This window comes from Oncorhynchus mykiss, chromosome 18, assembly GCF_057628025.1.
Source record: "Oncorhynchus mykiss isolate SJ-2025 chromosome 18, ASM5762802v1, whole genome shotgun sequence".
In the NCBI taxonomy this organism is placed as follows: Eukaryota; Metazoa; Chordata; class Actinopteri; order Salmoniformes; family Salmonidae; genus Oncorhynchus; species Oncorhynchus mykiss.
Window position 1 is genome coordinate 20,153,279 of NC_143039.1, and position 27,941 is coordinate 20,181,219.

Sequence of the window (27,941 nt, forward strand, 5' to 3'; positions counted from 1 at the left end):
CCAGTTGCGGACCAGAGCAGCCTGGTGGAAACTCACGTTGTCCCGGATGACAACATACCTGGGCTGCTCTGGTCCACCCCTCTGCTCGGCTGGAATGAGGAAGCCATGTAGTGTGTCCAGGAATGTGATGAGAAGGACGGTGTTGTAGGGACCAAGGTTGGCATGGTGATGGACGCCTCGCTGGCTAACAGCTGCGCACATGGTGATATTCCCTCCACGCTGTCCAGGGACATTCACAATGGCACGGTGGCCAATAATGTTCCGTCCATGTCCCCTTTTGGCTAGGTTGAAGCCAGCCTCATCAATGTATATATAAACATGCTGAATTGCAGCGGCATCCAGCTCCAAGACTCTCTGAAACAGACAAGACAATATGTGACATAGACCTAGAGCAGTCAATATGGCGAGGCACAATAAAATGGATTACAGTACTGTGATGTGTCTATACAGTGCTGATATGATAGTAAATTCACAGTATATAGTACTTACTTGCACATTTTCATAGCACTGTTCTTTAACCCTCTGAGTTTTGCTGAAATGGCACCTTGTAGACCTGTTTCATCCAGATTCGGTTGTGCTGTAACACAATGTAGACAAGCCCACCTGGTGAATGTTATTGAATATTGTGTTGTCTGCAATTATGTGGTTCTGGATTTTTCATACTCTAATGGTACTGTTTGCTACCACCATGTTCTCAATAGCGGTCTACTGTTCTGGTGTGAACAGCCGGTGTCTTCCATCATGGCCTGACCATCTCTGTTCTGGTGTGAACAGCCGGTGTCTTCCATCATGGCCTGACCCGTCTCTGTTCTGGTGTGAACAGCCGGTGTCTTCCATCATGGCCTGACCGTCTCAGTTCTGGTGTGAACAGCCGGTGTCTTCCATCATGGCCTGGCCGTCTCTGTTCTGGTGTGAACAGCCGGTGTCTTCCATCATGGCCTGGCTGTCTCTGTTCTGGTGTGAACAGCTGGTGTCTTCCATCATGGCCTGGCCGTCTCTGTTCTGGTGTGAACAGCCGGTGTCTTCCATCATGGCCTGGCCGTCTCTGTTCTGGTGTGAACAGCCGGTGTCTTCCATCATGGCCTGGCCGTCTCTGTTCTGGTGTGAACAGCCGGTGTCTTCCATCATGGCCTGACCGTCTCTGTTTTGGTGTGAACAGCCGGTGTCTTCCATCATGGCCTGACCGTCTCTCAGTTCTGGTGTGAACAGCCGGTGTCTTCCACCATGGCCTGACCGTCTCTGTTCTGGTGTGAACAGCCGGTGTCTTCCACCATGGCCTGACCGTCTCTGTTCTGGTGTGAACAGCCGGTGTCTTCCATCATGGCCTGACCGTCTCTGTTCTGGTGTGAACAGCCGGTGTCTTCCACCATGGCCTGACCGTCTCTGTTCTGGTGTGAACAGCCGGTGTCTTCCATCATGGCCTGGCCGTCTCAGTTCTGCAGAATATCCACAAATATGATAGGTTACAGTAAGCTAAAATAATCTATTTTCTTTCCATATGAAATTACATTACTGTAACATTGGCCAACAATCACTGAGTAACAAAGGCCTACAGATATGTCAGTCTGCAGTATACTACAATACACATACATAAAGAGCATAGTGTAGATGGTAGGTAACTTACCGGTTGTCATTTCTGAATGTACGGATGATAGATGCAACCATGTAGCGGCTCAGGTTGGGCTGAACTCTCTGCCCAACCTCCCTCATACTCAATCAATGGTTGAGCACATGGTCAACCAATGTGGCCCTGATCTCATCTGAGACAACTGTGCTTCCTCATCCTCCCCGTCCTCCTCATCCTCCCTGTCCTCCTCATCCTCCCCGTCCTCCTCATCCTCTTCCTCCCCGTCCTCCCCGTCCTCCTCATCCTCCCTGTCCTCCTCATCCTCCCCGTCCTCCTCATCCTCTTCCTCCCCGTCCTCCCCGTCCTCCTCATCCTCCCCGTCCTCCTCATTCTCCCCGTCCTCCTCATCCTCTTCCTCCCCGTCCTGCTCATCCTCCCCGTCCTCCTCATTCTCCCCGTCCTCTTCATCCTCCCCGTCCTCCTCATTCTCCCTGTCCTCCCCGTCCTCCTCATCCTCCCCGTCCTCCTCATTCTCCCCATCCTCCTCATCCTCTTCCTCCCCATCCTCCCCGTCCTCCCCGTCCTCCTCATCCTCTTCCTCCCCTAACTCTCACCTCTAGCTCTAGCTCTTGCTTCATCATTGACTTCCATTTTCCTCCAAAACAGGAGCACTCATCTGTGGCCTTTTATAGTGCTAAAGCTCTGATTTCTAAGTGAACAAGTGGACTAAAGATATTTCAATGTTGAATGCTGTGCCTAATGTAGAGAACTGTGTGTAGTGTTTTGCAAAAAGTGTGATATAGAATTGAAAAGCAGGAATTGTGTTTGCAATTTTGCAGACTTGGTTTAGGGATTTGGTACATGAGTTTCAGGTTTCGGTGATTGCGTTTCAAGTTCCACTTTTAGTGTGTAAACAATTGGGAAAAAATGTAATCAAGAACTACGAGTGACCTAAGCGACTTTGAGCGTGGTCTGACCGTAGGTGCCAGGCACACCGGTTCCAGTATCTCAGAAACGGCTGGCCTCCTCGGCTTTTCATGCATAACACTGTCTAGTGTGTACCTGAATGAACGGTTCGACAAACAAAAACACCCAGTCAGCGGCAGATGGAGTGTGCCTCTGGCTATATGTAAATAAATAAAAACAAGAAAATGGTGTTGTCTGGTTAGCTTAATATAAGGAATTAAAAATAATTTATAGTTTTACTTTTACTTTTGATACTGAAGTACATTTTAGTAATTACATATACTTTTGAGACTTAAGTATATTTAAAACCAAATACTTTTAGACTTTTACTCAAATAGATTTAACTGGGTGACTTTTACATTTGAAAGTTGTTTTCTATTCTTTACTTTTACTCAAGTATGACAATTGGGTACTTTTTCCACCACTGTCGGTACCGAGTCAATGTACAGGGATACATAAGTCAATGTAAGGGATACATAAGTCAATGTACGGGATACATACAGTGCCTTGCGAAAGTATTCGGCCCCCTTAAACTTTGCGACCTTTTGCCACATTTCAGGCTTCAAACATAAAGATATAAAACTGTATTTTTTTGTGAAGAATCAACAACAAGTGGGACACAATCATGAAGTGGAACGACATTTATTGGATATTTCAAACTTTTTTAACAAATCAAAAACTGAAAAATTGGGCGTGCAAAATTATTCAGCCCCCTTAAGTTAATACTTTGTAGCGCCACCTTTTGCTGCGATTACAGCTGTAAGTCGCTTGGGGTATGTCTCTATCAGTTTTGCACATCGAGAGACTGAATTTTTTTCCCATTCCTCCTTGCAAAACAGCTCGAGCTCAGTGAGGTTGGATGGAGAGCATTTGTGAACAGCAGTTTTCAGTTCTTTCCACAGATTCTCGATTGGATTCAGGTCTGGACTTTGACTTGGCCATTCTAACACCTGGATATGTTTATTTTTGAACCATTCCATTGTAGATTTTGCTTTATGTTTTGGATCATTGTCTTGTTTGAAGACAAATCTCCGTCCCAGTCTCAGGTCTTTTGCAGACTCCATCAGGTTTCCATTCTTCCAGAATGGTCCTGTATTTGGCTCCATCCATCTTCCCATCAATTTTAACCATCTTCCCTGTCCCTGCTGAAGAAAAGCAGGCCCAAACCATGATGCTGCCACCACCATGTTTGACAGTGGGGATGGTGTGTTTAGGGTGATGGGCTGTGTTGCTTTTACGCCAAACAGAATGTTTTGCATTGTTGCCAAAAAGTTCAATTTTGGTTTCATCTGACCAGAGCACCTTCTTCCACATGTTTGGTGTGTCTCCCAGGTGGCTTGTGGCAAACTTTTTATGGATATCTTTAAGAAATGGCTTTCTTCTTGCCACTCTTCCATAAAGGCCAGATTTGTGCAATATATGACTGATTGTTGTCCTATGGACAGAGTCTCCCACCTCAGCTGTAGATCTCTGCAGTTCATCCAGAGTGATCATGGGCCTCTTGGCTGCATCTCTGATCAGTCTTCTCCTTGTATGAGCTGAAAGTTTAGAGGGACGGCCAGGTCTTGGTAGATTTGCAGTGGTCTGATACTCCTTCCATTTCAATATTATCGCTTGCACAGTGCTCCTTGGGATGTTTAAAGCTTGGGAAATCTTTTTGTATCCAAATCCGGCTTTAAACTTCTTCACAACAGTATCTCGGACCTGCCTGGTGTGTTCCTTGTTCTTCATGATGCTCTCTGCGCTTTTAACGGACCTCTGAGACTATCACAGTGCAGGTGCATTTATACTGAGACTTGATTACACACAGGTGGATTGTATTTATCATCATTAGTCATTTAGGTCAACATTGGATCATTCAGAGATCCTCACTGAACTTCTGGAGAGAGTTTGCTGCACTGAAAGAAAAGGGGCTGAATAATTTTGCACGCCCAATTTGTCAGTTTTTGATTTGTTAAAAAAGTTTGAAATATCCAATAAATGTCGTTCCACTTCATGATTGTGTCCCAATTGTTGTTGATTCTTCACAAAAAAATACAGTTTTATATCTTTATGTTTGAAGCCTGAAATGTGGCAAAAGGTCGCAAAGTTCAAGGGGGCCGAATACTTTCGCAAGGCACTGTAAGTCAATGTACGGGATACATAAGTCAATGTACGGGATACATAAGTCAATGTACAGGGACATCAGTCAATGTACGGTATACATAAGTCAATGTACAGGGACATCAGTCAATGTACGGGATACATAAGTCAATGTACGGGATACATAAGTCAATGTACAGGGACATCAGTCAATGTACGGGATACATAAGTCAATGTACGGGATACATAAGTCAATGTACGGGATACATAAGTCAATGTACAGGGACATCAGTCAATGTACGGGATACATAAGTCAATGTAAGGGATACATAGGTCAATGTACGGGGGGGGGGATACATCAGTCAATGTAAGGGATACATAAGTCAATGTACGGGATACATAAGTCAATGTACAGGGACATCAGTCAATGTACGGGATACATAAGTCAATGTACGGGATACATAAGTCAATGTACAGGGACATCAGTCAATGTACGGGATACATAAGTCAATGTACGGGATACATAAGTCAATGTACGGGATACATAAGTCAATGTACAGGGACATCAGTCAATGTACGGGATACATAAGTCAATGTACAGGGACATCAGTCAATGTACGGGATACATAAGTCAATGTACAAAGTGGCAATCTGCTATTGGTACATACATTTTTGGACTTTTGAATTAATTATATATACACCCATTGATTCTTAAAGACTATAAATTCTAATTGCACTATGAGATTACTTCAACTGTCAACCCCATCAGAACCCAAAATATAACCTTGTTTTATTACATTGTTTTTAAATGTGTAATTGTAAACAAAGACTGCATAGCCTCCAACCTTGTCTAAAACTATCATTTCTATATCATGGATGGTGGTGCATCCATAGCTCTGTCTATAAATGTGAGTGTGGTTACATTTTTCCAGCCCCAATTCCTCAGCTGTTTACCAAATCAGTTGTGCTCACTTTGTTGTTTGAACTATAGATTGCCTAGATGGTTGCGTTCACACAGGCAGCCCAATTCTGATATTTTTTTCCGATCAGCTCTGGAAAAGATCTGTTGTGAAAAGATCTGATGTGATTGGTCAAAAGACCAATTAGTGGAAGAAAATCTGAATGCATCTGCCTGTGTAAACTCAGCATTTGTGACTTTATGAAAAAATTGCCACCTCCCCTTATTATCTCATGCTGTTTAGTCTCACTTTCTCTTTGCTATTAAAACAGATCACTTCAAACCACAACTGCAGTACAGTCGATAAAAAATAATCCTACAGCTGCAGAGTAAGTCTACTTTCCTCATTTCATTTCAAATTCATGTTCAATATGAACATCATAACTATCATTTACAGTTGGGTGGGTGTCATGAAAGGTTTTGTGATCATTTAATATTCTGTCTACAACAGGAATAAAACGGTACACATGGTTAAGTAGAAACTGGTAGTGCAGAATTTAATGGAATGTTTTTTACATGAGTAATTCTATGAATGTAGAATAGAACTGAGTCAGTAAGTCCATTTACAATAACACATTACTTTCACTTTCTAATTCCAAGAAATCATGTGGTCCAGTGGAAGGAGTGAGGTGGTGAAGTACTCTAGAGCCGGATACTGTGAAAGACTAGAGCAAAAAAGTGCATGTTTAGAATGTCAAATAGCCTCATGCTGCTGTACACAGTTTGCACTGTAGAGAAATATATTTTATCTTCATGGTTTGCACACTGGTTGTTGTACATGTTTTCCTATCCTGAATGTATCTATCTAGACTAATAAACCCATTTGTCTGTTCATTCACTTCCTTTAGATCCATGTTGGAACACAGAGGTAATTTTCAACAGGGCTCTTATGTATAATGTAATATTTTGATGAAGGGGTGCACTATAAAGTAAATGGTTAAACCTACAATGCTCTTATATCTGGCTGAACTATGAACATTGTTCCAATTAACAAAAACATTAATACTTTTATCAATGACCTTTTTGACCTTCCTCTTTGTTGTCTGTTTAAAATCAGTGGCACACAATATGAAGTACTACACAGTTGAGACTGGCAATACTTTGGATTCTCATATTCAGTTTATGAGACGACTCAACAACACCACAAGATGTTTTACGGAAGTCGAGTCGCCAGTGGAGAGTGATGTCATCATGGCTTTCTGTCCCACCGTCTCCCGCGCCGGGACTGATATTGAAGCAGCACTGCAACAGATTCCAAGTACAGTAACTCATCCCAAATATGACTTCCTAAACAATGTTATTTCCCTCTATACCAGATATTCTCTTTCCACACCAGATTTACTCAAAATGTACCAAAGGCATGAATTACATTACTACATTGTTTATTTGAGTATTCTCACATTCTCTTTCTTGACAGTGGGTAAAGATGTCATTCTGGTAGTGCTGCATCACACCTTCAACCCAGACTACACTGTACCTTACAGCAGCAGACTAGTGACCAGAAGTGATGTAATACTCACAGTGGACTGTCTGTTCCATGAGAGCCTGGGACTACTGGACTGTCCTCGCAATGATGCAGCAGTCAGAAATATTAGGCAGAAGTTTGACACAGTGGACTGTCTGTTCCATGAGAGCCAGGGACTACTGGACTGTCCTCACAATGATGCAGCAGTCAGAAATATTAGGCAGAAGTTTGACATAGATCCTGTGGTATGGTATCAATTAATCATCATTTTGAATACAGTATTTCTCTATTTGATGTACGGTATTAATTTTTCCTCTCCTTTTTTTACAGGCCAGAAATTGTGACTGTCTAGCTTGGATTCTAAACGCTGCCATGGTATGATAAAAAGTAACCATACATCAGCAACTACTATACTGAACAAGAATATAAACGCAACGTGCAACAATTTCAAAGATTTTTACTGATTTCCAGTTCATATAAGGAAATAAGTCAATTGAAATAAATTCATTAAACAATCATCTATGGATGGTTGGTCACAGATACCATTAAAAAAAGAGGTAGGGGCGTGGATCAGAAAACCAGTCCGAATCTGGTGTGGCCACCATTTGCCTCATGTAGCGTGACACATCTCCTTCACATAGAGTTGATTGTGGTCTGTGGAATGTTGTCCCTCTCCTCTGTGCGAAGTTGCTGGATATTTGCGGGAACTGGAACACGCTGTTGTACATGTTGATCCAGCCCCCCCAAACATGCTCAATGTGTGACATGTCTGGTGAGTATGCAGGCCATGGAAGAACTGGGTCATTTTCAGCTTCCACGAATTGTGTCCAGATCCTTGCGAAATGGGGCAGTGCATTGTGCTGAAACATGATGGCGGTGGATGAACGGCACAAAATGGGCCTCAGGATCACCTCACGATATATTTGTGCATTAAAATTGCCATCGATAAAATGCAATTGTGTTCATTGTCCATAGCTTATGCCTGCCCATACCATAACCTCACCGCCACCATGGGGCACTCTGTTCACAATGTGAACAGAGTGGCCATTGAAGGTAAGCATTTGCCCACTGAAGTCGTTTACGACGCTGAACTGCAGTAAGGCCAAGACCCTGGTGAGGACGACGAGCACGCAGATGAGCTTCCCTGAGAAATTCTTTGGTTGTGCAAACCCACAGTTTCCTCAGCTGCCTGGGTGGCTGGTTTCAGACGATCCCGCAGGTGAAGATGCCGGATGTGGAGGTTCTGGGCTTGTGTGGTTACACGTAGTCTGCGGTTGTTAGGCCAGTTGGACGTACTGCCAAATTCTCTAAAACAACATTTGAGGCGGCTTTTGGTAGAGAAATGAACATTCAACTCTTTGGCAACAGCTCTGTTGGACATTCCTGCAGTCAGCATGACAATTACACACTCCCTCAAAACTTGAGACATCTGGGGCATTGTGTTATGTGATAAAACTGCACATTTTAAAGTGGTGTTTTATTGTCCCCGGCTGTGTAATGATCAAGCTTTTTAATCAGCTTCTTGACATGCCACACCTGTCAGGTGGATGGATTATCTTGGCAATGGAGAAATGCTCACTAACTGGGATGTCGACAAATTTGTGCACAAAATCTGAGAGAAATAAGCTTTTTGTGCATATGGAACATTTCTGTGATATTTTATTTCAGCTCATGAAACATTGGACCAACACTATATGTTGGGTTTATGTTTTTGTTCAGTGCTAATTAAATATCTTGTTGTCTAGTGTTGGGGAGATATCTGCCATAATGTAGCTATTTAAAGAAAAGTCAGAACTGCAGCGTATCTCTGAAGCACAGGTCACTTTTAAATCATTATTTTCTTTCCAGGTGTTACTGTCTTTATGCTGCAACTGCCCTTGTGTGGTGTTTTCTTACATGATGGGGCTCATCTCAGGCAAAAGTAGGTTCCAGTAGGTTTAAGCATTCATTAATATCGTCATTGTAATTACAGTAATCATCACAGGTCAAATCAACAACTAACATCTTGTGTTTTATGTTTCCTAATCTTTTCAAGATCCATGTCCCTTTGCAAGACCTCATTCCAGAAATGAAGACTATTTACATTTGGCCCAACTATGAACATGTGATAATATATAGTGTGACTCCTGTAAACGTGATGATCAATTCCCTTAGAGAACAAATGTTATGGATTACATCTTTAATTGCACGTCATTTAGGCCTACTTGAGAAAGTACAGATCATTTACAGTGGTAATGTATGGAATTAGGCCTGGCTGTATCAATGTAACAATAATATGGAAATAAAAAAAAACAGGATTTGTGGAAGGGCACGAGTCTCAACATCACTGGTTATACCCTAGAGTAAGTATATATTTCCTGAGTTTTCTTATATCTCTTAGATATAGGACAGACACTTCAAAACCTTATTATTTATGATTTCTTTTTTTACTTCTTTTTTTTTGTTGCCATTTATGCATGTGTTATTCATTGCGTTTCTATAGGCTATAGTAGTAAAGGCCAAATTCAATATTTTATCAAATAATTAAACAAAAATATTATATAGCTAAAGGGCACCCCCCCCAGCTTAGACGTTTAAGAATTAAAACGATAGTACATGTATCCCACTTCTGACACCGGTGTAGTGAACAGTGGCAGAATCCCATTTGCCTGACTCAAGGAACACTTGATAGCCACAATTTTAATTTGGATAGCTATGTATTTTGGAGGTGTTTGTAACAGACATAAAGGCTTCACTGTTTTTTGCAGTAGCTCAATGACTGAACTGAGCTCAAAAGTGAGGGAAAAGGTTTTTGAACAAAATATTCCTACCGCAACATTGCATTCTGGGACGTGTCCCCTGTTCGGGTTGTTGAAGTCAAGATGGCTGTAAACACCAAACAGAGACTAGAGCATGAAATAGGCCTTAAATGAAGTTCCTTATTCAATAAAATCGCCCATCACCGTCAAGAGCCTTGAGCAGTAACATAACGATTTGTTGAATATTTATCCAAACTGTGGAGAAAGTGTTAATTCATACAGTTACACAGGATCACGGGCAACTGCGGGAGAACGTCTCGTATGAATTCCGACGAGAGGGATTGTGAGTGTGCGCTACCACAGGCCGAGACATCCCCTGCAGGAGGATACGACAGGTCGGCATGGAGATAAATAGAGTGTCGTGGTTTGGGGAAGGGTGCATGTTTCTGTATCGTTGCAATAAAATGATTCCCAACTTATGGTTTCTGGCTAGCTAGCTATGTAACTGGCATGTAAAATGAAGTAAAAGTGCAACATTCCTGCAGATTTCCAGGTATGTAGGCAGCTAGTTAATGTTGCCCTCCAGCTAGGCTAGGCTAGGCCTGAAAAGTGCATTTAGCAACCGCTAGTTGGCTAACTAGCAATGCTACTTAGCTAGTTATTAACATAACTTTTAGGTAGCTAGTTTGTTTGCTGTTCTGATTTCACGTTAACGTACAGTTACGACGATGTATTGCTGAATTGTAACTATGTTACCTAAAACATTATCGCCTGAACGACTAGCTACTTAGCAAGCAAGCTGCACGGTCATCACTCTGTCTGCGTTAGCTAGCTGGCCAACGTTAGCTACTTGTATCGGTCTTTGCAGATTTATATTCGCTGTTCCTGTAGACATTTCATCATCAGTTAGAAATTTGTTTACATTAACATAAGATTAACTAGCGTTCACTTACTGTTAGTTGTTGTGGCTGTCTTAACTAGCTAGTTAGCTAACGCTACACTAGTAAAAATCGTTTCACTCGCTAGATAAGTTGGTTAATTTCTCTGCTGTAGCTAGCTGTAGTAGGTAGGCTAGATGGTTCTGTCAACATATTTAGCTACATATTCCTGACCTAAGCTATTGATGTATTTGTTTGTTTAGAATACAAGAGGAGTCTGACATAGAAAACACGGAAGCAAGCCGAATGTAAGTTTATTTTAAGTTGTCAGTCATGTCATTCAGTGATTAACATACAGTAGCTAGCTACAGTACAGTAAGTTAATTTAGTCGCCTACCTCAGAACATGTTAATTGACTATCTATGGAATGCTAATATTTAATATCTCCCTCCTTTCACTAACCAATGAATGTCCACAGTCATTTTGTCAAAGTGTCACCATCTATGCACCTTCATATTAATAATTTTACTCTTTGGCTTCCACACACATTCCCTCCTGCATGGTCTGCTGACTGCAGCAGGCACACACAGTGGATGCTGAGTCCACAAGTTCCCAATGAAAATGAATGTTTTCGTTCTTAAATGTTTAGCGGCTTATCTATTTCCAATGAAGACCACATCGATATTTATAAATGACATTAAGTTCCCTTTGTTTTTTTTGTTTTTTTTTTATGTTTACCACTTTGGATGTTGATAAGACTGATTTCAGTGCTGTTTTGATTGAGACTTGCAGCCAGTTTCATAACTTTCCATGCTTCCAATCTGAACGGCCTCCAATTCAGGAAGCGAGCAGCCGCCAAGCATCTAATAGAGCGCTACTACCACCAGTTAACGGAGGGCTGTGGGAATGACTCCTGCTCGAACGCGTGGTGCTCCTCGTCCAGGGGCTCCCACTGCTTGGACAACAACGCAGCCGCCGTCAAGGCCCTGGAGCTGTACAAGAACAATGCCAAACTGTGCGACCCACACCCCTCCAAGAAAGGCACCACTATGAACCATTGTGTAAGGGACGACTTCAAAGGTGTGTTGGCATAAGTGACTCATTCGTGCATCAATACTTTTTGGAGTGTTTCAATTGTAGTGCAGAATTTCAGTTTCAGGCTGTTGATCTTAACTGAAACTGTTAACTTTTTAGCCATAACTGGATATTACATATGCTGCTTAATTAACTGTATTACATTGATGTTTTCCAGATGTGAATTACCTAACAGAGGATAAAGTCTATGAGATCCTACACATCTGTGGAGAGAAGGAGGACTACTCCCCTCTGATCCGGGTCATAGGACGGGTGTTCTCCAGTGCAGAGGGCCTGGTGCAGAGCTTCCGCCGGTCCAAACCACCCACCAAGGAGGAGCTCAAGTCCCTCCAGAGCAAGGACGAGGACAAAGACGAGGACGAGGAGGAAGCGGCCGCCTGCTCCGCTGCTGCTATGGAGGAGGACTCGCCCGGTTCCTCTTCCCGGTTAGACGGCGCTGCATCAGGGGACAATGATGTGGGGAAGCTGGGTCCTGATGAGGTTTCTGTGGACATCGACGCTGTCAGGAGGGTCTACCAGAGACTGCTGTCCAACGGTAATATCGAAACTGCCTTCCTCAACGCACTGGTCTACCTGTCGCCCAACGTGGAATGTGACCTGACGTACCACAACGTCTACTCCCGGGACCCCAACTACCTGAACTTGTTTGTGGTGGTGATGGAGAACAGTAACCTCCACAGCCCAGACTACCTGGAGATCGCTCTGCCCCAGTTCTGCAGGGCCATGAGCAAGCTGCCCCTACCCGCGCTGGCCAAGCTGGCCCGCCTGTGGTCTCACTACAGTGCTGAGCAGATCCACCGCATAATGGAGACCTTCCAGCAGCTCATCACCTACAAGGTAGCTAGATTCTCTTGGTATTTTGTATTTTCTTGTAATGAAAAGCACTATACAAATTAAATGTATTGTTATTTTAATTACTAAGGTGGTCAGCAATGAGTTCAACAGCCGCAACCTGGTGAACGACGACGATGCAGTGGTGGCAGCCACCAAGTGCTTGAAGATAGTCTACTATGCAAATGTCATGGGAGGGGAGGTGGACACGGAGCACAACGAAGAGGAGGACGAGGAGCCCATCCCTGAGTCCAGCGAGTTGACGCTGCAGGAGCTGCTGGGGGAGGAGAGGAGAAACAAGAAGGGCCCCCGGGTGGACCCCCTGGAGACTGAGCTTACCATCCGGACTTCCGACAGCCGGCGGCCCCTCATCCCCTTTGAGGAGTTTGTCAACGAGCCCCTGAATGAAGTCCTAGAGATGGACAAGGACTACACGTTCTTTAAAGTGGAGACGGAGAACAAGTTCTCCTTCATGACGTGTCCGTTCATCCTCAACGCCGTGACCAAGAACCTGGGCCTGTACTACGACAACCGCATCCGCATGTACAGCGAGCGACGCATCACAGTACTCTACAGCCTGGTGCAGGGACAACAGCTCAACCCCTACCTGAGGCTTAAAGTACGCCGAGACCACATCATCGATGATGCCCTCGTCAGGGTAAGTCCAAGGCCCTGTTTAGTTTCTCCCACCCCGAAGTGTGTACTTGTTTCGTCTACTCCCCCTCAAGGATTTAAAAGCATTGGAGTGGTGTTTGTACTGACTGGAGAGAGTGTCCACTATATTCCTCACACTAGTATTAGATCATTATTTTACTTCTATTTTTCCTGTTAGCTTGAGATGATCGCCATGGAGAATCCTGCAGACTTGAAGAAGCAGCTGTATGTGGAGTTTGAAGGAGAACAAGGTGTAGATGAAGGAGGGGTTTCCAAAGAGTTCTTTCAGCTCGTCGTGGAGGAGATCTTCAACCCAGATATTGGTGAGAAACCAAGTCGTCAGTCGGTCGATACGTTGCTGACCCGTCACTGTGAGACTGGGATTGGATGTGGTTGATTTGTGTTGCTGTTGTGTTTTATAAAGGTCCTCGTCGTTACTGCAGTGGATGTGGTTGGTTTGTGTTGCTGTTGTGTTTAAAAAGGTCCTCGTCGTTACTGCAGTGGATGTGGTTGGTTTGTGTTGTATATTGTGTTTTATAAAGGTCCTCGTCGTTACTGCAGTGGATGTGGTTGGTTTGTGTTGCTGTTGTGTTTTATAAAGGTCCTCGTCGTTACTGCAGTGGATGTGGTTGGTTTGTGTTGCTGTTGTGTTTTATAAAGGTCCTCGTCGTTACTGCAGTGGATGTGGTTGATTTGTGTTGCTGTTGTGTTTTATAAAGGTCCTCGTCGTTACTGCAGTGGATGTGGTTGGTTTGTGTTGCTGTTGTGTTTTATAAAGGTCCTCGTCGTTACTGCAGTGGATGTGGTTGGTTTGTGTTGCTGTTGTGTTTTATAAAGGTCCTCGTCGTTACTGCAGTGGATGTGGTTGGTTTGTGTTGTATATTGTAAAGGTGGTTCCTTGTCCTTCTCCTCAGGAATGTTTGCGTACGACGAGCGCACCAAGATGTTCTGGTTCAACCCGTCGTCGTTTGAAAACGAGGGTCAGTTCACGCTGATCGGCATCGTCCTTGGCCTGGCCATTTACAACAACTGCATCCTGGACGTTCACTTCCCCATGGTGGTCTACAGAAAGCTCATGGGCAAGAAAGGAACCTTCCGGGACCTCGCAGACTCCAATCCGGTTAGTATTTGAAGTCCTGTTTATTAATACAATTAGCTTAATGATATTCATCTCCAGAGTGGGATTTAAACCTTTGTGCTCCGACATGGCTGTAGACTCCTATGGTGTTACATTACATTTTACTTAGCAATTTCTTTCAGGGCAATCTAGACCTTAACAGATAAATACCATTGAAATGGTGTTATTGATAAGGTGTTTCTGTCTGCTCTCCCCTGTGTCCTGTTCTCTGTGCAGGTTCTGTACCAGAGTCTGAAGGAGCTGTCAGAGTACGAGGGTAGTGTGGAGGAGGACATGATGATCACCTTCCAGATATCCCAGACAGACCTGTTCGGAAACCCCCTCATGTACGACTTAAGGGAAAATGGTGATCAAATTCCAGTCACCAACGAGAACAGAAAAGTGAGTTTCAAGAATTTTTGGAGAAAATTATTTCACTCAAAATCATGCTTTTAGACATTTTAATTATTAGGGTTTTTCTATTTTAGATGTAGCTTATTTGACCAGTGGGGTTGAATAGAGTATGAGGTAGTGTTCCGTCCAGAGAATCATGCCGTTGTTTCATCTTGTGGTCGACAGGAGTTTGTAGCTCAGTATGCGGAGTACATGCTGAATAAGAGTGTTGAGAAGCAGTTCAAAGCCTTCAGAAGAGGTTTTCACATGGTCACCAACGAGTCCCCGCTGAAATATTTATTCCGGCCGGAGGAAATCGAGCTGCTCATCTGTGGAAGCAGGGTAAGCTGTAGAAAAGAGAATTTAGTCATTTGTATTTATTTTTTTGTGTTTTTTAAATGTGATCTTTAACTCTCCATAATGTGTATATCACACACAGAACCTAGACTTTCAAGCACTTGAAGAAACGACAGAATATGATGGCGGCTACAGCAGAGATTCACGCATCATTAAGTAAGGAATTGCTTTATTTTAGGGTGTGTGTGTGTGTGGAGGTGATGGACCATTACTTCAAAGGGGACTTGACTGCAGAAAGGACAGTCTAACCATTTTGAAATTCAGCAGTTTGATCTGCTGCTGACATCAGGGACAGTGACCAAAAACCCAGAATAGGACACTAATATAAAGCCTTGTCTGTACTTGACCCACCAGGGAGTTCTGGGAGACGCTGCACTCGTTTGCTGAGGAGCAGAAGAGGCTGTTCCTGCAGTTCACCACGGGCACAGACAGAGCCCCTGTCGGAGGCCTGGGAAAGCTCAAGATGATCATCGCCAAGAACGGCCCCGACACAGACAGGTGAGGATGTTTTCCGTCTGCAGCCCACATTGCTCACTCACATCACGTTGGAAACATGCAACTAGCAAATGTGTTCAACTGTGTGTATATACAGTGCCTTGCGAAAGTATTCGGCCCCCTTGAACTTTGCGACCTTATGCCACATTTCAGGCTTCAAACATAAAGATATAAAACTGTATTTTTTTGTGAAGAATCAACAACAAGTGGGACACAATCATGAAGTGGAACGACATTTATTGGATATTTCAAACTTTTTTAACAAATCAAAAACTGAAAAATTGGGCGTGCAAAATTATTCAGCCCCCTTAAGTTAATACTTTGTAGCGCCACCTTTTGCTGCGATTACAGCTGTAAGTCGCTTGGGGTATGTCTCTATCAGTTTTGCACATTGAGAGACTGACATTTCTTCCCATTCCTCCTTGCAAAACAGCTCGAGCTCAGTGAGGTTGGATGGAGAGCATTTGTGAACAGCAGTTTTCAGTTCTTTCCACAGATTCTCGATTGGATTCAGGTCTGGACTTTGACTTGGCCATTCTAACACCTGGATATGTTTATTTTTGAACCATTCCATTGTAGATTTTGCTTTATGTTTTGGATCATTGTCTTGTTGGAAGACAAATCTCCGTCCCAGTCTCAGGTCTTTTGCAGACTCCATCAGGTTTTCTTCCAGAATGGTCCTGTATTTGGCTCCATCCATCTTCCCATCAATTTTAACCATCTTCCCTGTCCCTGCTGAAGAAAAGCAGGCCCAAACCATGATGCTGCCACCACCATGTTTGACAGTGGGGATGGTGTGTTCAGCTGTGTTGCTTTTACGCCAAACATAAAGTTTTGCATTGTTGCCAAAAAGTTCAATTTTGGTTTCATCTGACCAGAGCACCTTCTTCCACATGTTTGGTGTGTCTCCCAGGTGGCTTGTGGCAAACTTTAAACAACACTTTTTATGGATATCTTTAAGAAATGGCTTTCTTCTTGCCACTCTTCCATAAAGGCCAGATTTGTGCAATATACAACTGATTGTTGTCCTATGGACAGAGTCTCCCACCTCAGCTGTAGATCTCTGCAGTTCATCCAGAGTGATCATGGGCCTCTTGGCTGCATCTCTGATCAGTCTTCTCCTTGTATGAGATTAAAGTTTAGAGGGACGGCCAGGTCTTGGTAGATTTGCAGTGGTCTGATACTCATTTAAATATTATCGCTTGCACAGTGCTCCTTGGGATGTTTAAAGCTTGGGAAATCTTTTTGTATCCAAATCCGGCTTTAAACTTCTTCACAACAGTATCTCGGACCTGCCTGGTGTGTTCCTTGTTCTTCGTGATGCTCTCTGCGCTTTTAACGGACCTCTGAGACTATCACAGTGCAGGTGCATTTATACGGAGACTTGATTACACACAGGTGGATTGTATTTATCATCATTAGTCATTTAGGTCAACATTGGATCATTCAGAGATCCTCACTGAACTTCTGAAGAGAGTTTGCTGCACTGAAAGTAAAGGGGCTGAATAATTTTGCACGCCCAATTTTTCAGTTTTTGATTTGTTAAAAAAGTTTGAAATATCCAATAAATGTCGTTCCACTTCATGATTGTGTCCCACTTGTTGTTGATTCTTCACAAAAAAATACAGTTTTATATCTTTATGTTTGAAGCCTGAAATGTGGCAAAAGGTCGCAAAGTTCAAGGGGGGCGAATACTTTCGCAAGGCACTGTATAAATGAATAAAAATAACCATGTACTTTGCATGCATTTGGTTTGAGGGGAAATTGATGAATTGGCTTCAGATTACAGTGGAACTTCAAGGTAATCCCATTCCAAATGAATGGCCTGTTGACCTTAACAATTGGAATGGCCTTTGACCCCTTCCCTCTCCTCTGCCCCTTTCTGCAGGTTACCCACATCTCACACCTGCTTCAACGTGCTGCTGCTCCCGGAGTACGACACCAAGGAGAAGCTGAGAGAGAGACTGCTCAAAGCCATCCTCTATGCCAAAGGGTTTGGGATGCTCTGAGGCCATGGCTGCCACACTGAAAGAGGACTCCTTTTCACAATCTCCCTCCTTCCCCCATATCAGAAAAAATAAACGAAAGATGACCAACCAACACAAAATTGTTCAAGATTCGAGATGAGAAAAGCCGAAAATCAACACAATGGTTAATCTAAAGGTAGCGCACTCTAGTAGTGGAGTTTGTCTGTGCCAGCGTCCCGATCTCTTGGAGCAGCTTCATTGAACTTCATGTGATCTAAAGTACGTTTCAATTCCCACGTGTGAATGTGTTCTGAACGCATCCTTTATCTTATTTTATGTACAGGGGATTGTTTCCCCCTTAATATTTATTTTAAGGTTGAAATCGGTTATTTTGATCCTTGACTGGAATAACACCTTTTTTTTGTTGGGAAAGGGGAGGGCTGGGATTATTTAATAATCTGGATTGTGACAATGACGATGTAGAAACATTTTACCATTTGTGAGACAGAAAAGGCTGCATCCATTCATGCATTGCAGTCCTCTTTGCAGTCTGTTACTTTGCGATCGTTCGGTTGCATCGCTGCAGTCAGAAGCTGATGTGACGAGGGAAACCGTGTATATGATGTCCTACCCCCCCCCCCCCCCCCCCCCCACACACACACACACACACACACACACCTTCCATATTATTTAGCCAATCGAACCAGACTCCATTTGTCATGGAAGTGTTTGGAGCTTGGAAAGTAATTTCATTCAGACAGCATCTTCAGAAAATGTTTACCTTGAGCATCTGTCCTGAATGACACCCTATTCCCTATCTAGTGTTCTACTGTTGACTAGGGCCCATTAGGGTGCCATTTGGGACACATACATTATTTTCGCCATTGGAGCACTGAGAGTAGACTGAAACTTTGTCGGAGCTGTTGTAAGTGCACTTAGACATTTTCAGAATTATAATTTTTTGGCTACAATTACATGATTGTTCTCAAAAAAAATAATTTCTGAAGTCTTCCTTTGTTGCCCGTGTCTAACCGGTATTATATTGTAATCCTCAGTACATTTATATCATCAGAATAGCATTTATTCTGGTTGTCTACACTTCTAGAAGACCAACCCCAAATATGTCCCAGGTTTATCTTCCTTTTAAAATCAAGGCATTTTGTACTAAATGAAATGTCTACAGACATTTGCCAAGTGTTACTGACAAATCTTTGCTCTCCAGTGATCCTGGAGCGATCTAGAAGATTTGTCTCTGTGTCGAAAATAACTTACGACAGACCTTTTTTTTAAATGGTTCATTTTCGATTTGGGAAAGCTAGCTGTGAAAATTCCTTCAGCCCTGGCACAGTAAACAGTTGATTTGTTTCTTTGTCTTTTAGTTTCTGGACAATTCCATAGGGATGTAATCACTGCTTAGGAATGTCAATGGATCCTGAATCCTGATGCCGTCTTTCAGTCAGTAAGCAGTCAGCCAGCTCGCAGTAATGTCACTTTTCAACGGTGCTCAGGGCTGCTTGTGAAGAACCTGCCCCAACAAATACATTTCAGATATTGTGCCCTGAGCCTTCCCTTCCTCCATCGCTTCTTTGGGTTTCTGCTGTACCTCATTCATTTGTATCTCTGTTTTGTACTGCTGAAGTTGCTGCTCGCCTGTACACTTAAAAGGACTCCAGGGCCCAGAGAATGGACAACGTTCACCCTGATCTTGGAATTGAAGCAGTCAGTTTATAGGTTGGTTTGAGTTAACTGTTACCTTTTAAAAAAAATGTAATTGATAAAAAGGCTTCAAATCAAGTGTTGTGAAAACATGCTAAATAAAAGTGACTGCTTTTTTCCAACTTGTACTTGGTGAAGAGTTCATTTAATCATATGCGAACAGATGGATTTGTAAGACTTTTGAGGATTGTGTAATTTATGATTCTGAAGTACTCTTCCACTTTTTTACTGTCTCGTACCCCAGTGAAGTTAACCAAGACATGTTAATTTATTCAACATACATTCAGTCGATTGGCTTAAAAGAGCCGAGTTGTTCTACCTCTGAAAAGAGAACATATCACTGAAAGTTCAAATAAATATGTTTGCATTTGATTTGACCGTTTTTAAGCTTCTTAGTTTTAACAAGTACAGTACAATCTTGAGTTTAAGTGGAATTGACTTGGAAATGATAGTAAGCCAAAAACATCCAATTATTTTCAGATAATGTACATTTCAACTGACCAAGACATTTCAAAAGCACACCAGCAGCAAAATTCAACTACCAGTGTCTTTTGGATTCAAATACAGACCAATTTTGGATAATATATTTATTACAAAATAAAAACATTTTGGTATCACTTTAAGCCTATCAAACAAGCAGGACAAATAACTAAACTCAGCAAAAAAAGAAACGTCCCTTTTTCAGGATCCGGTCTTTCAAAGATAATTTGTAAAAATCCAAATAACTTCACAGATCTTCATTGTAAAGGTTTTTAACACTGTTTCCCATTCTTGTTCAGTGAACCATAAACAATTAATGAACATGCACCTGTGGAATGGTCGTTAAGACACTAACAGCTTACAGACGGTAGGCAATTAAGGTCACAGTTATGAAAACTTAAGACACTAAAGAGGCCTTTCTACTGACTCTGAAAAACACTAAAAGAAAGTTGCCCAGGGTCCCTGCTCATATGTGTGAAAGTGCCTTAGGCATGCTGCAAGGAGGCATGAGGAATGAGGACTGCTGATGTGGCCAGGGCAATAAATTGACAACAACGTCGTCCAACGTCGCCTATGGGCACAAACCCACCGTCACTGGACCAAACAGGACTGGCAAAAAGTGTTCTTCACTGACGAGTCGCGGTTTCGTCTCACCAGGGGTGCTGGTCGGATTCGCGTTTATGGTCGAAGAAATGAGCGTTACACCGAGGCCTGTACTCTGGAACGGGATCGATTTGGAGGTTGAGGGTCTGTCATGGTCTGGTGCGGTGTGTCACAGCATCATCGGACTGAGCTTGCTGTCATTGCTGGCAATCTCAACGCTGTGCGTTACAAGGAAGACACCCTCCTCCCTCATGTGGTACCCTTCCTGCAGGCTCATTCTGACATGGCTCTCCAACATGACAATGCCACCAGCCATACTGCTCGTTCTGTGCATGATTTCCTGCAAGACAGGAATGTCAGTGTTCTGCCATGGCCAGCGAAGAGCCCGGATCTCAATCCCATTGAGCACATCTGGGACCTGTTGGATCGGAAGGTGTGGGGTAGGGCCATTCTCGCCAGAAATGTCCGGGAAGGTGCCTTGGTGGAAGAGTGGGGTAACATCTCATCGCAAGAACTGGCAAACCTGGTGCAGTCCATGAGGAGATGCACTGCGGTACATAATCCAGCTGGTGGCCACACCAGATACTGACTGTTACTTTTGATTCTGACCCCCCCCCTTTGTTCAGGGACACATTATTCCATTTCTGTTAGTCACATGTCTGTGGAACTTGTTCAGTTTATGTCTCAGTTGTTGAATCTTATGTTCACACAAATATTTACACGTTAAGTTTGCCTTAAACGCAGTTAACAGTGAGAGGACTTTCTTTTTTGGCTGAGTTTATGTTTGAATCTAGGTATACTTTTGACCAGTGGAGGCTGGTGGGAGGAGCTATAGGAGGACTGGCTCATTGTAATGGTTAGAATGCAAAACATTTAATTGTATCAAACATATGGAAACCACATGTTTGACTGCGTTCCATTTATTCCATTGCAACCATTACAATGAGCCCATCCTCCTATAGCTCCTCCCACCAGCCTTCACTGCTTTTGACTAGTCAACAATACAGTTTATGGTTATAATCCACTTGGATGGAAAGCTATTTAGATCTAACCAGATCTAAATTGTGAGTATGGGTTATAGATTTACATTTAATGTCCGTGTCTGTTAAATATGTGGAGTAGATATTCTGCATGTGATTATTTATCCTTCATCACCTCATCCATCCCCCTGCCTGAGGGGTTTGACCCTGGCCTCCATGTTGCTGATGCGCTGCTTGACCTTGGCCTGGTATGTTGCCCACTCTGCAATCATTCTGGTGAACTTGATCGTCATGACCTCCATGTTGGTCTCCATTGTAAGGACTTTGTTCTCCATTTCTTTGGGGTCGGCCTTGTTTCCCAATTCCTCATCAATAAGGTTGTCTTTCATCAAGATGGCCTTGCCTTTCTCTTCCAGAGCGTACTTGGCGTCAGGGTACTCAGTGAGAGCATCCATCAGGTCGTCTTTAGACAGGGCGAAGAGGTCAGAGTAACCCACGCTCCTGATGTTGGCTGTTCTTCTGTTGCCAGCCTTACTGCCCTTGATGCCCAGGATACTGAGATCTCCGAAGTACGCCCCATCGCTCAGCACACACCACTGTGTTACCCCGTCGTCCGCCACCACAGCCAGCTTCCCTTCTTTGATGATGTACATCTCTCGGCCAATGTCGCCCTTCTTACAGATGTAGTCTCCGGGGCTGAAGACCTGCGGCTGCAGCTTGAGCACAAGCTCGATCAGCAGGCCGGCTTCACAATCCTGGAAGATACGCACTTTCCTCAGCGTCTCCATGTGGACGTTGATGGCAATCTCAGCCTTCAGCTTGTCCGGCAGGTTCTTCAGAACCTCCTTCTCGTCGCAGGTCTTCTTCTCCGTCCACAGGTAGTCAAACCACTTGACCACCCTGGCCTCCAGGACCTTGGAGACCTTACGAAACTCCATGTACTGCTTGATGGAGTCGATCTTGGCCTGGAACTCGGCACGTGCTGCGTTCATGTTGGAGATCATGGCGCCAACGTTACCAACAATGGTGGCAAAAATCAGCACGCCCGTGAGGAAGTCGGCGACTACAAACAGGTACTCGATGTCTCTGACAGGGGGCGGGGTCTCTCCAATGGTGGTCAGGGTCAGGGTGGACCAGTAGAGGCAGTAGACGTACTTCCTGGACAGCTGGCCCATCTCGGGGTCAGTGATGTTTGGGTACACCCAGGTGTCTGAGCCGAAGCCCAGGAGTTTGGAGAGGGCGTAGAAGACGCAAGCGTTCCAGTGGATGATGATCAGGATGTAAAGCACAAGGTTGCCGATTCTGAAAATGTTGGGGTAGTTTGTCCTGGTTTCCGTTCGGTCGAAGAACTCAAAGAGGCGCGCCATCTTGCCGAGGCGGTTGAATCTGAACTCTGGATTGTTGTAACCATATGGAATGAAGGCAAGATCGGTAGGTATCATCGATATGATGTCATATTTAAATTGCTTCTGGGCTCGGTAGTGTTCTTTTAGTTTCACTGGGTCCTTTACGAGCAATCCTTGTTCCAGGAAACCTGTTGATGCCATTTCAAAGCTTTATCGCAAATACTAAATTGTTGAACAAGGCTATGTTATGTAGAAATAATTTCAACAACCCTAAACAAGAATGGTTTTACCTGTCCTAGATCTCACAAACGTGTCAATGTAATAGATGACATCTGAAGTGTAGTCGAGAACCATCCACAGCATTACATAGTTGGCTTGCAGGTCATTGAAACTAGCTCTGGGAGATAAGCAGAAACACAAGAGTATTGATCATTCACAATTACTCAACAATATCTTGGGAAACTCTAAAACTGGAATTCTAAAACAGCACACACCTTGGCACCAGAAGCATTAAGTTGTAGAATGCTGGGACAGCTACTATTGTCAGCCATTGGTAGTACATATCTGTGGCGGGGTCAATGATCCACACTTCTTTACTGAAATAAACATAAAATACAAAGCTTTTTCCTGTTCACTTATAATCCATTTTTTTGTTTATACATATAAGACTTCCATATAACCATAGAATATGAATATACTTACGGGGGATCCGGTTTCTTCTCATCTGGTTTCTTATCAGGTGGCTTCGGGGGATCCGGTTTCTTCTCATCCTTCTTCTCGTCTTTTTTGCTGAACACATTATTTTCCCACATATCGTTTTATCAATCTCAATGAAGCAGGTACTAACTACAGCACAGCACACTATTATACAAAGGGGAAAATAAGAGGATTATCTATAGCAGGTGTACTCAACCAAGCCTCGTTTCACCATCCTGATCTCGCAAGCTTACTCTCTGTTTTGCTATATGAAGCAGCGGGGGCTGGTGGGAGGAGTGGACGTGCTCATTGTAATGGCTGGAAGGGAATAAATGGAATGGAGTTAAACATGTGGTTTCCATATGTTTGATGTGTTGGATACCGTTCCATTTATTCCCTTCCAGCCATTAAAATGAGCCCGTCCTCCTATAGCTCCTCCCACCAGCCTCCACTGATATGAAGTGAAAAGAAACAAAAGCTCAGCAGTCTGGATGGTGGATCAGGCTAATCAACTGAACTAACGTCACTCTTACAGATTTGTTTGGTGATATTGGATTGTAATGTTCATGGAGGGTGTTATTTGGTTTCAATTAGATTTTCCATTGCATTAAACTATGTGCAATGATTTATCAAGACCAGAGGGGGGCAGCATGCTACTGTCGGGTCAAAAGAGTAGTGACAGGTCTCTTGGCTTTCTCCTGATATTTCTTTGTAATTTGTCATTCTTTGTCATCCAGTATGACATTTATAAAAACAAATGTGTCTGATCACAATTATGAAACACAAAATACTTTGGAGAGTGACAGGGGGGGAACAAAACCATATACAGCTATTTATTTACACCCGCAATAACATCTGCTAAATATGTGTGTGATCAATAACATTTGATTTGATTAGATTAGTTACTACCTACATAGTAAATGAAAGTTTCTGAATACTTATGTAAATGTTATATTTCAATGTTTTTGTTATCAATCAGCAACAATGTCTAAAAACCTTTTTTTGCCTTGTCATTATGGGGTATTGTGTGTAGATTGATGAGGGGGAAAAAACAACAACAAAATGTGGAAAAAGTCAAGGTGTCTGAATACTATCTGAATGCTATAGTTGGTCCACTTACTCATCCTTGTTGTTGCAGTTGTTCATATTGTATGCTGCAAGGGGCCATTGACCATTGCTTGAACAAATATATAAATACACGTGTTAGCTTCAAATCTAAGCAGCTATTTCATTTCTAAGTCATAATAATTGCAACACGAGAGAAAGAGAAATTGAGCGAAACACACACACACACACACACACACACACACACACACACACACACACACACACACACACACACACACACACACACACACACAGGGACTCACTTCCTCCTGCGGACTTGGTCAGAGAGTCTGGTGCTGGACATGCTCTCTGCTCTCCAGGCCTCTCTGAACTCTGTGTGTGACTTCATGGTTGAATCTAAAGGAAGGGCATCTGAGGGCTGACTACTGTGAGATGACCAGCCCTTCACCAACACCATGAAGCGAGACAGCCTGAGAGACATTCATTGTAATGTTGTTCAAATGATATTCAAATATTTAGAAAACAACTATACATGCATTATAAAACAATGAGAAACAACTATACACACATTATAAATTATGAAGAATAAAAAACACATTAAAGTCTATTGACTTATTTTCATTGTAGTCCTCAAAATGAGCATAAATGTAAATAATTATATGGAAAAAAGACATCTGCACTGACCTGGACATGCCTCCTGTCCCCGTGAAGGAGGGGTCTAGTTGGTCCTCATGGCTGCAGCGTAGAGAGGACACCAGGAAGAGAGTGAGGCCTCCACCAGGCAAAAAATATACACTGAAATTGTACTAGCTTGGGACGTGTTAACGTTTGTGTTTCCTGTGTTTGGAGCTTTCAAATCCTAAACTAAACCCAAGCTGGTAAAATCCTGTACATTTCTTACCTGCTGCCACTCTCAATCTGGTCCAGGTTGTCTGGGGTGTTTACCGAACAGCGGCCGTGGCTGGGATAAGACTGCTCCGTGCTGATCTTAGGCATCTTGGTTCACTCTATGGTCCCCAATGCATCAGGCTGGTGGACTGCTGTGAACAGAACAGAATAGTGAGGATACGTTAGAGTAGGATACAGATAGGGTTTGATTATTTACATTGTTCACAGTCTCACAAGTCAGAACAACGGTTTGTTAAATATTAAATATACCTACAACTATAACAGAGACATTTCAATGTTGAAGCCTAGACATTGAGGCAACAATGTTCATATCAGTAGTTGTGTACACCCACATTTTATAGTAATGTATCACAAACGTATAAAGTGTACGACTATGATTCAACTATCTATTATAGGACAACTCTAGGTCTAGGATGACTCTGTGACTCTCCTAGAGGGGAGAAGTATGAATAGGGATTTTAAGGGATGGTGAACCACATGTCTCACTGTGGATTTAGAAGGGATTTTATCAGACTTAACTATGGTTTTAACAATCTCACTTCATATAGACTGATTCACGATTTTTATGAATCTACATTGTATCGATGAATGTGTGTTGGACGTGCACTGACGAAGACCTTTGCTTAATAACAACAATAAAAAACTAAAATGTGATCTAAAAAAAATACGATTTTACTTGTTGGTCCACAACCACACAACAAGTGCATAATAGACTCGCACTGAAGTAATGCTTTGCTTTCCAAAGCGTTACATGCAAATGATTTGGTGTATTGACATGACCTGCCCATAGTATGCCGTGTGTGATGTCTTTGAATGGCCCTGTCTGAACCTCAAATTGAACAACTAAATGAAACACGAGATTAGAGAAAGAATACAGATACATTAGTAAGGCATGATTGTATTATTCTGCGCAACATGTTTTATTTGAAATCAAAGACAAAAAATATTGAAATGGAATATGTATTCGTGCTTATTTTTAAAATGTCAAATAACGGATTAACACGCATTCAATCTAACATTTTACAACCTGCATGCAAGGAATAATTCATTAATTAATCCACACATTTACAACACTTTCGGGTAGGCTACATCTCTACTGTTAAGAATTACGAAGGAGACCGAATTAAATCCAATTGATTGACTTTTCCCCTTTCAGAATGTTTGATGTTTCCAATGTTTCCAATGTATCTATAATTTATGTTAACATGTCTTTATGGTTGATTATAAACTATTTCAGCAGCTGGTGATAATTGTCACACCCTGACCATAGTTTACTTTGTATGTTTCTATGTTTTGGTTGGTCAGGGTGTGATCTGAGTGGGCATTCTATGTTACATGTCTAGTTTGTCCAGTTCTATGTTCGGCCTGATATGGTTCTCAATCAGAGGCAGGTGTTCGTCATTGTCTCTGATTGGGAACCATATTTAGGTAGCCTGGGTTTCACTGTGTGTTGGTGGGTGATTGTTCCTGTCTATGTGTTTTCACCAGATAGGGCTGTTTAGGTTTTCGTTACGTTCATTACGTTCTTTATTTTGTAGTGTTTGTATTGATTCGTGTTTTACGTTTGTTTATTAAAACATGGATCGCAATCTACACGCTGCATTTTAGTCCGACTCTCCTTCTCATACAGAAAACCGTTACAATAATAATAAAAATCTGTCAAAAAAGTTAGAATAAGGCCTACATCCTAGTTGTAATTTTTTAATTACTTTTTCAAACTTTGAGTTAATTCATTGTGATTTAATTTAGTTGTTTAGTTCATCCTTTTTTTTAACACAGTAGTCTGCTTAAATGTGATCTAATCAGAACGTCCTCACAAATTGCCTTGCCAAGTAGCCATAGCTGCTTGGATCTATCCTTTATTGTTGGTCTCGATTAAATGTAGGCTATACGAAAACATTTTATCTAGCTATAACATTTAATGAATTCTATATTTGCAACAATACGGAAAATTGGTTCTTTCTTTAGACTACCACACAATTTGTGCAAATTTCTAGTCTAAATGTACCTGAATATAGTTTAGGGAAGGATAGTCCTCAACCAAATGTCTTCGTCAAAGGAACTCTCGATGTGATATAATCCCATGTTTTCCTCCTTTGCTTCATAGGCTACACAAACGTTTTCCAATCATTAATTCCTCTTTAGACACGGCCTTACATTACTTTCAAATGTTATACTATTGGACACAACGACTTGGAATTATATTTCAGCACCCAGGCCAACGGACAGCTCCCCCTGTGTCCTTTATTACCCAAGCAGCCTTCTTTAAACCGTAACGCACTTCCGTCACCTTCATGAACAGTCATTAACTGCTTGGGGGGGAAGAAAAGAGAGAAGGAGGGGAGGGGGGGGTCTGTGAGCGCCACCGCTTGTTGCGAAGTGAAGTTTCTAGAACTTTTAACGACTACCACATAAGGGCAGTATTCATTTAGTCTGTGAGCGCCACCGCTTGTTGCGAAGTGAAGTTTCTACAACTTTTAACGACTACCACATAAGGGCAGTATTCATTTAGTTTTGGAATTTTTGCCATTAGCCTACAGTTAGGTAAGATAGTACTTGTTCAGGTGGTGAAGTCCTATC

At 42.6% G+C, this 27,941-nt stretch overlaps 2 protein-coding genes and 1 pseudogene across 4 annotated transcripts in view; 2 read left to right on the plus strand and 1 right to left on the minus strand.

Moving 5' to 3' along the window:
• LOC110527213 (uncharacterized) overlaps positions 1–9,364 on the plus strand; it is a 28,847-nt gene extending 19,483 nt beyond the window's left edge. The window contains exons 13-21 of the mRNA XM_090209473.1: positions 857–1,101; positions 2,188–2,280; positions 5,846–5,902; positions 6,422–6,441; positions 6,631–6,831; positions 6,991–7,283; positions 7,369–7,413; positions 8,887–8,959; positions 9,074–9,364. Of these exons, the coding sequence (XP_090065599.1) occupies positions 857–1,101; positions 2,188–2,280; positions 5,846–5,902; positions 6,422–6,441; positions 6,631–6,831; positions 6,991–7,283; positions 7,369–7,413; positions 8,887–8,959; positions 9,074–9,138 (1,092 nt within the window). The 3' untranslated portion in view covers positions 9,139–9,364. The remainder of the gene's footprint in view (positions 1–856; positions 1,102–2,187; positions 2,281–5,845; positions 5,903–6,421; positions 6,442–6,630; positions 6,832–6,990; positions 7,284–7,368; positions 7,414–8,886; positions 8,960–9,073) is intronic.
• A 97-nt stretch (positions 9,365–9,461) lies between these two features.
• On the plus strand, positions 9,462–19,401 carry LOC110497019 (ubiquitin-protein ligase E3A). 2 transcript variants are annotated; one of them, XM_036951315.2, is made up of 12 exons: positions 9,462–10,171; positions 10,918–10,962; positions 11,496–11,734; positions 11,907–12,586; positions 12,672–13,238; positions 13,413–13,557; positions 14,149–14,354; positions 14,589–14,753; positions 14,931–15,086; positions 15,184–15,257; positions 15,456–15,599; positions 17,485–19,401. In XM_036951315.2, the coding sequence occupies exons 1-12, from the start codon at positions 10,098–10,100 to the stop codon at positions 17,603–17,605; spliced, it is 2,616 nt and encodes an 871-aa protein (XP_036807210.1). In that variant the 5' UTR covers positions 9,462–10,097; the 3' UTR covers positions 17,606–19,401. The 2 variants fall into 2 exon arrangements, with proteins under 2 accessions (XP_036807210.1, XP_036807211.1); XM_036951316.2 differs by having other exon boundaries at positions 9,888–10,329.
• Positions 19,402–21,368: 1,967 nt separating this feature from the next.
• Positions 21,369–27,661, minus strand: LOC110495529 (cyclic nucleotide-gated channel cone photoreceptor subunit alpha-like; annotated as a pseudogene). Its single transcript, XR_016488310.1, has 9 exons — positions 27,370–27,661; positions 25,354–25,492; positions 25,137–25,187; positions 24,755–24,922; positions 24,505–24,561; positions 23,391–23,477; positions 23,183–23,284; positions 22,979–23,085; positions 21,369–22,876 (listed from the first exon to the last, which is right to left on the minus strand). The product of XR_016488310.1 is annotated as a cyclic nucleotide-gated channel cone photoreceptor subunit alpha-like (transcript).
• Between the last annotated feature and the right edge of the window lie 280 nt (positions 27,662–27,941).

Bases quoted from the DNA above. Each gene is read 5' to 3' on its own strand.
- LOC110497019 (XM_036951315.2), top strand. From the start codon at position 10,098: ATGAATTCCGACGAGAGGGATTGTGAGTGTGCGCTACCACAGGCCGAG. The intron at 10,963-11,495 runs GTAAGTTTATTT...CCTCCAATTCAG, and splicing joins AACACGGAAGCAAGCCGAAT to GAAGCGAGCAGCCGCCAAGC. The intron at 13,558-14,148 runs GTGAGAAACCAA...CCTTCTCCTCAG, and splicing joins GATCTTCAACCCAGATATTG to GAATGTTTGCGTACGACGAG.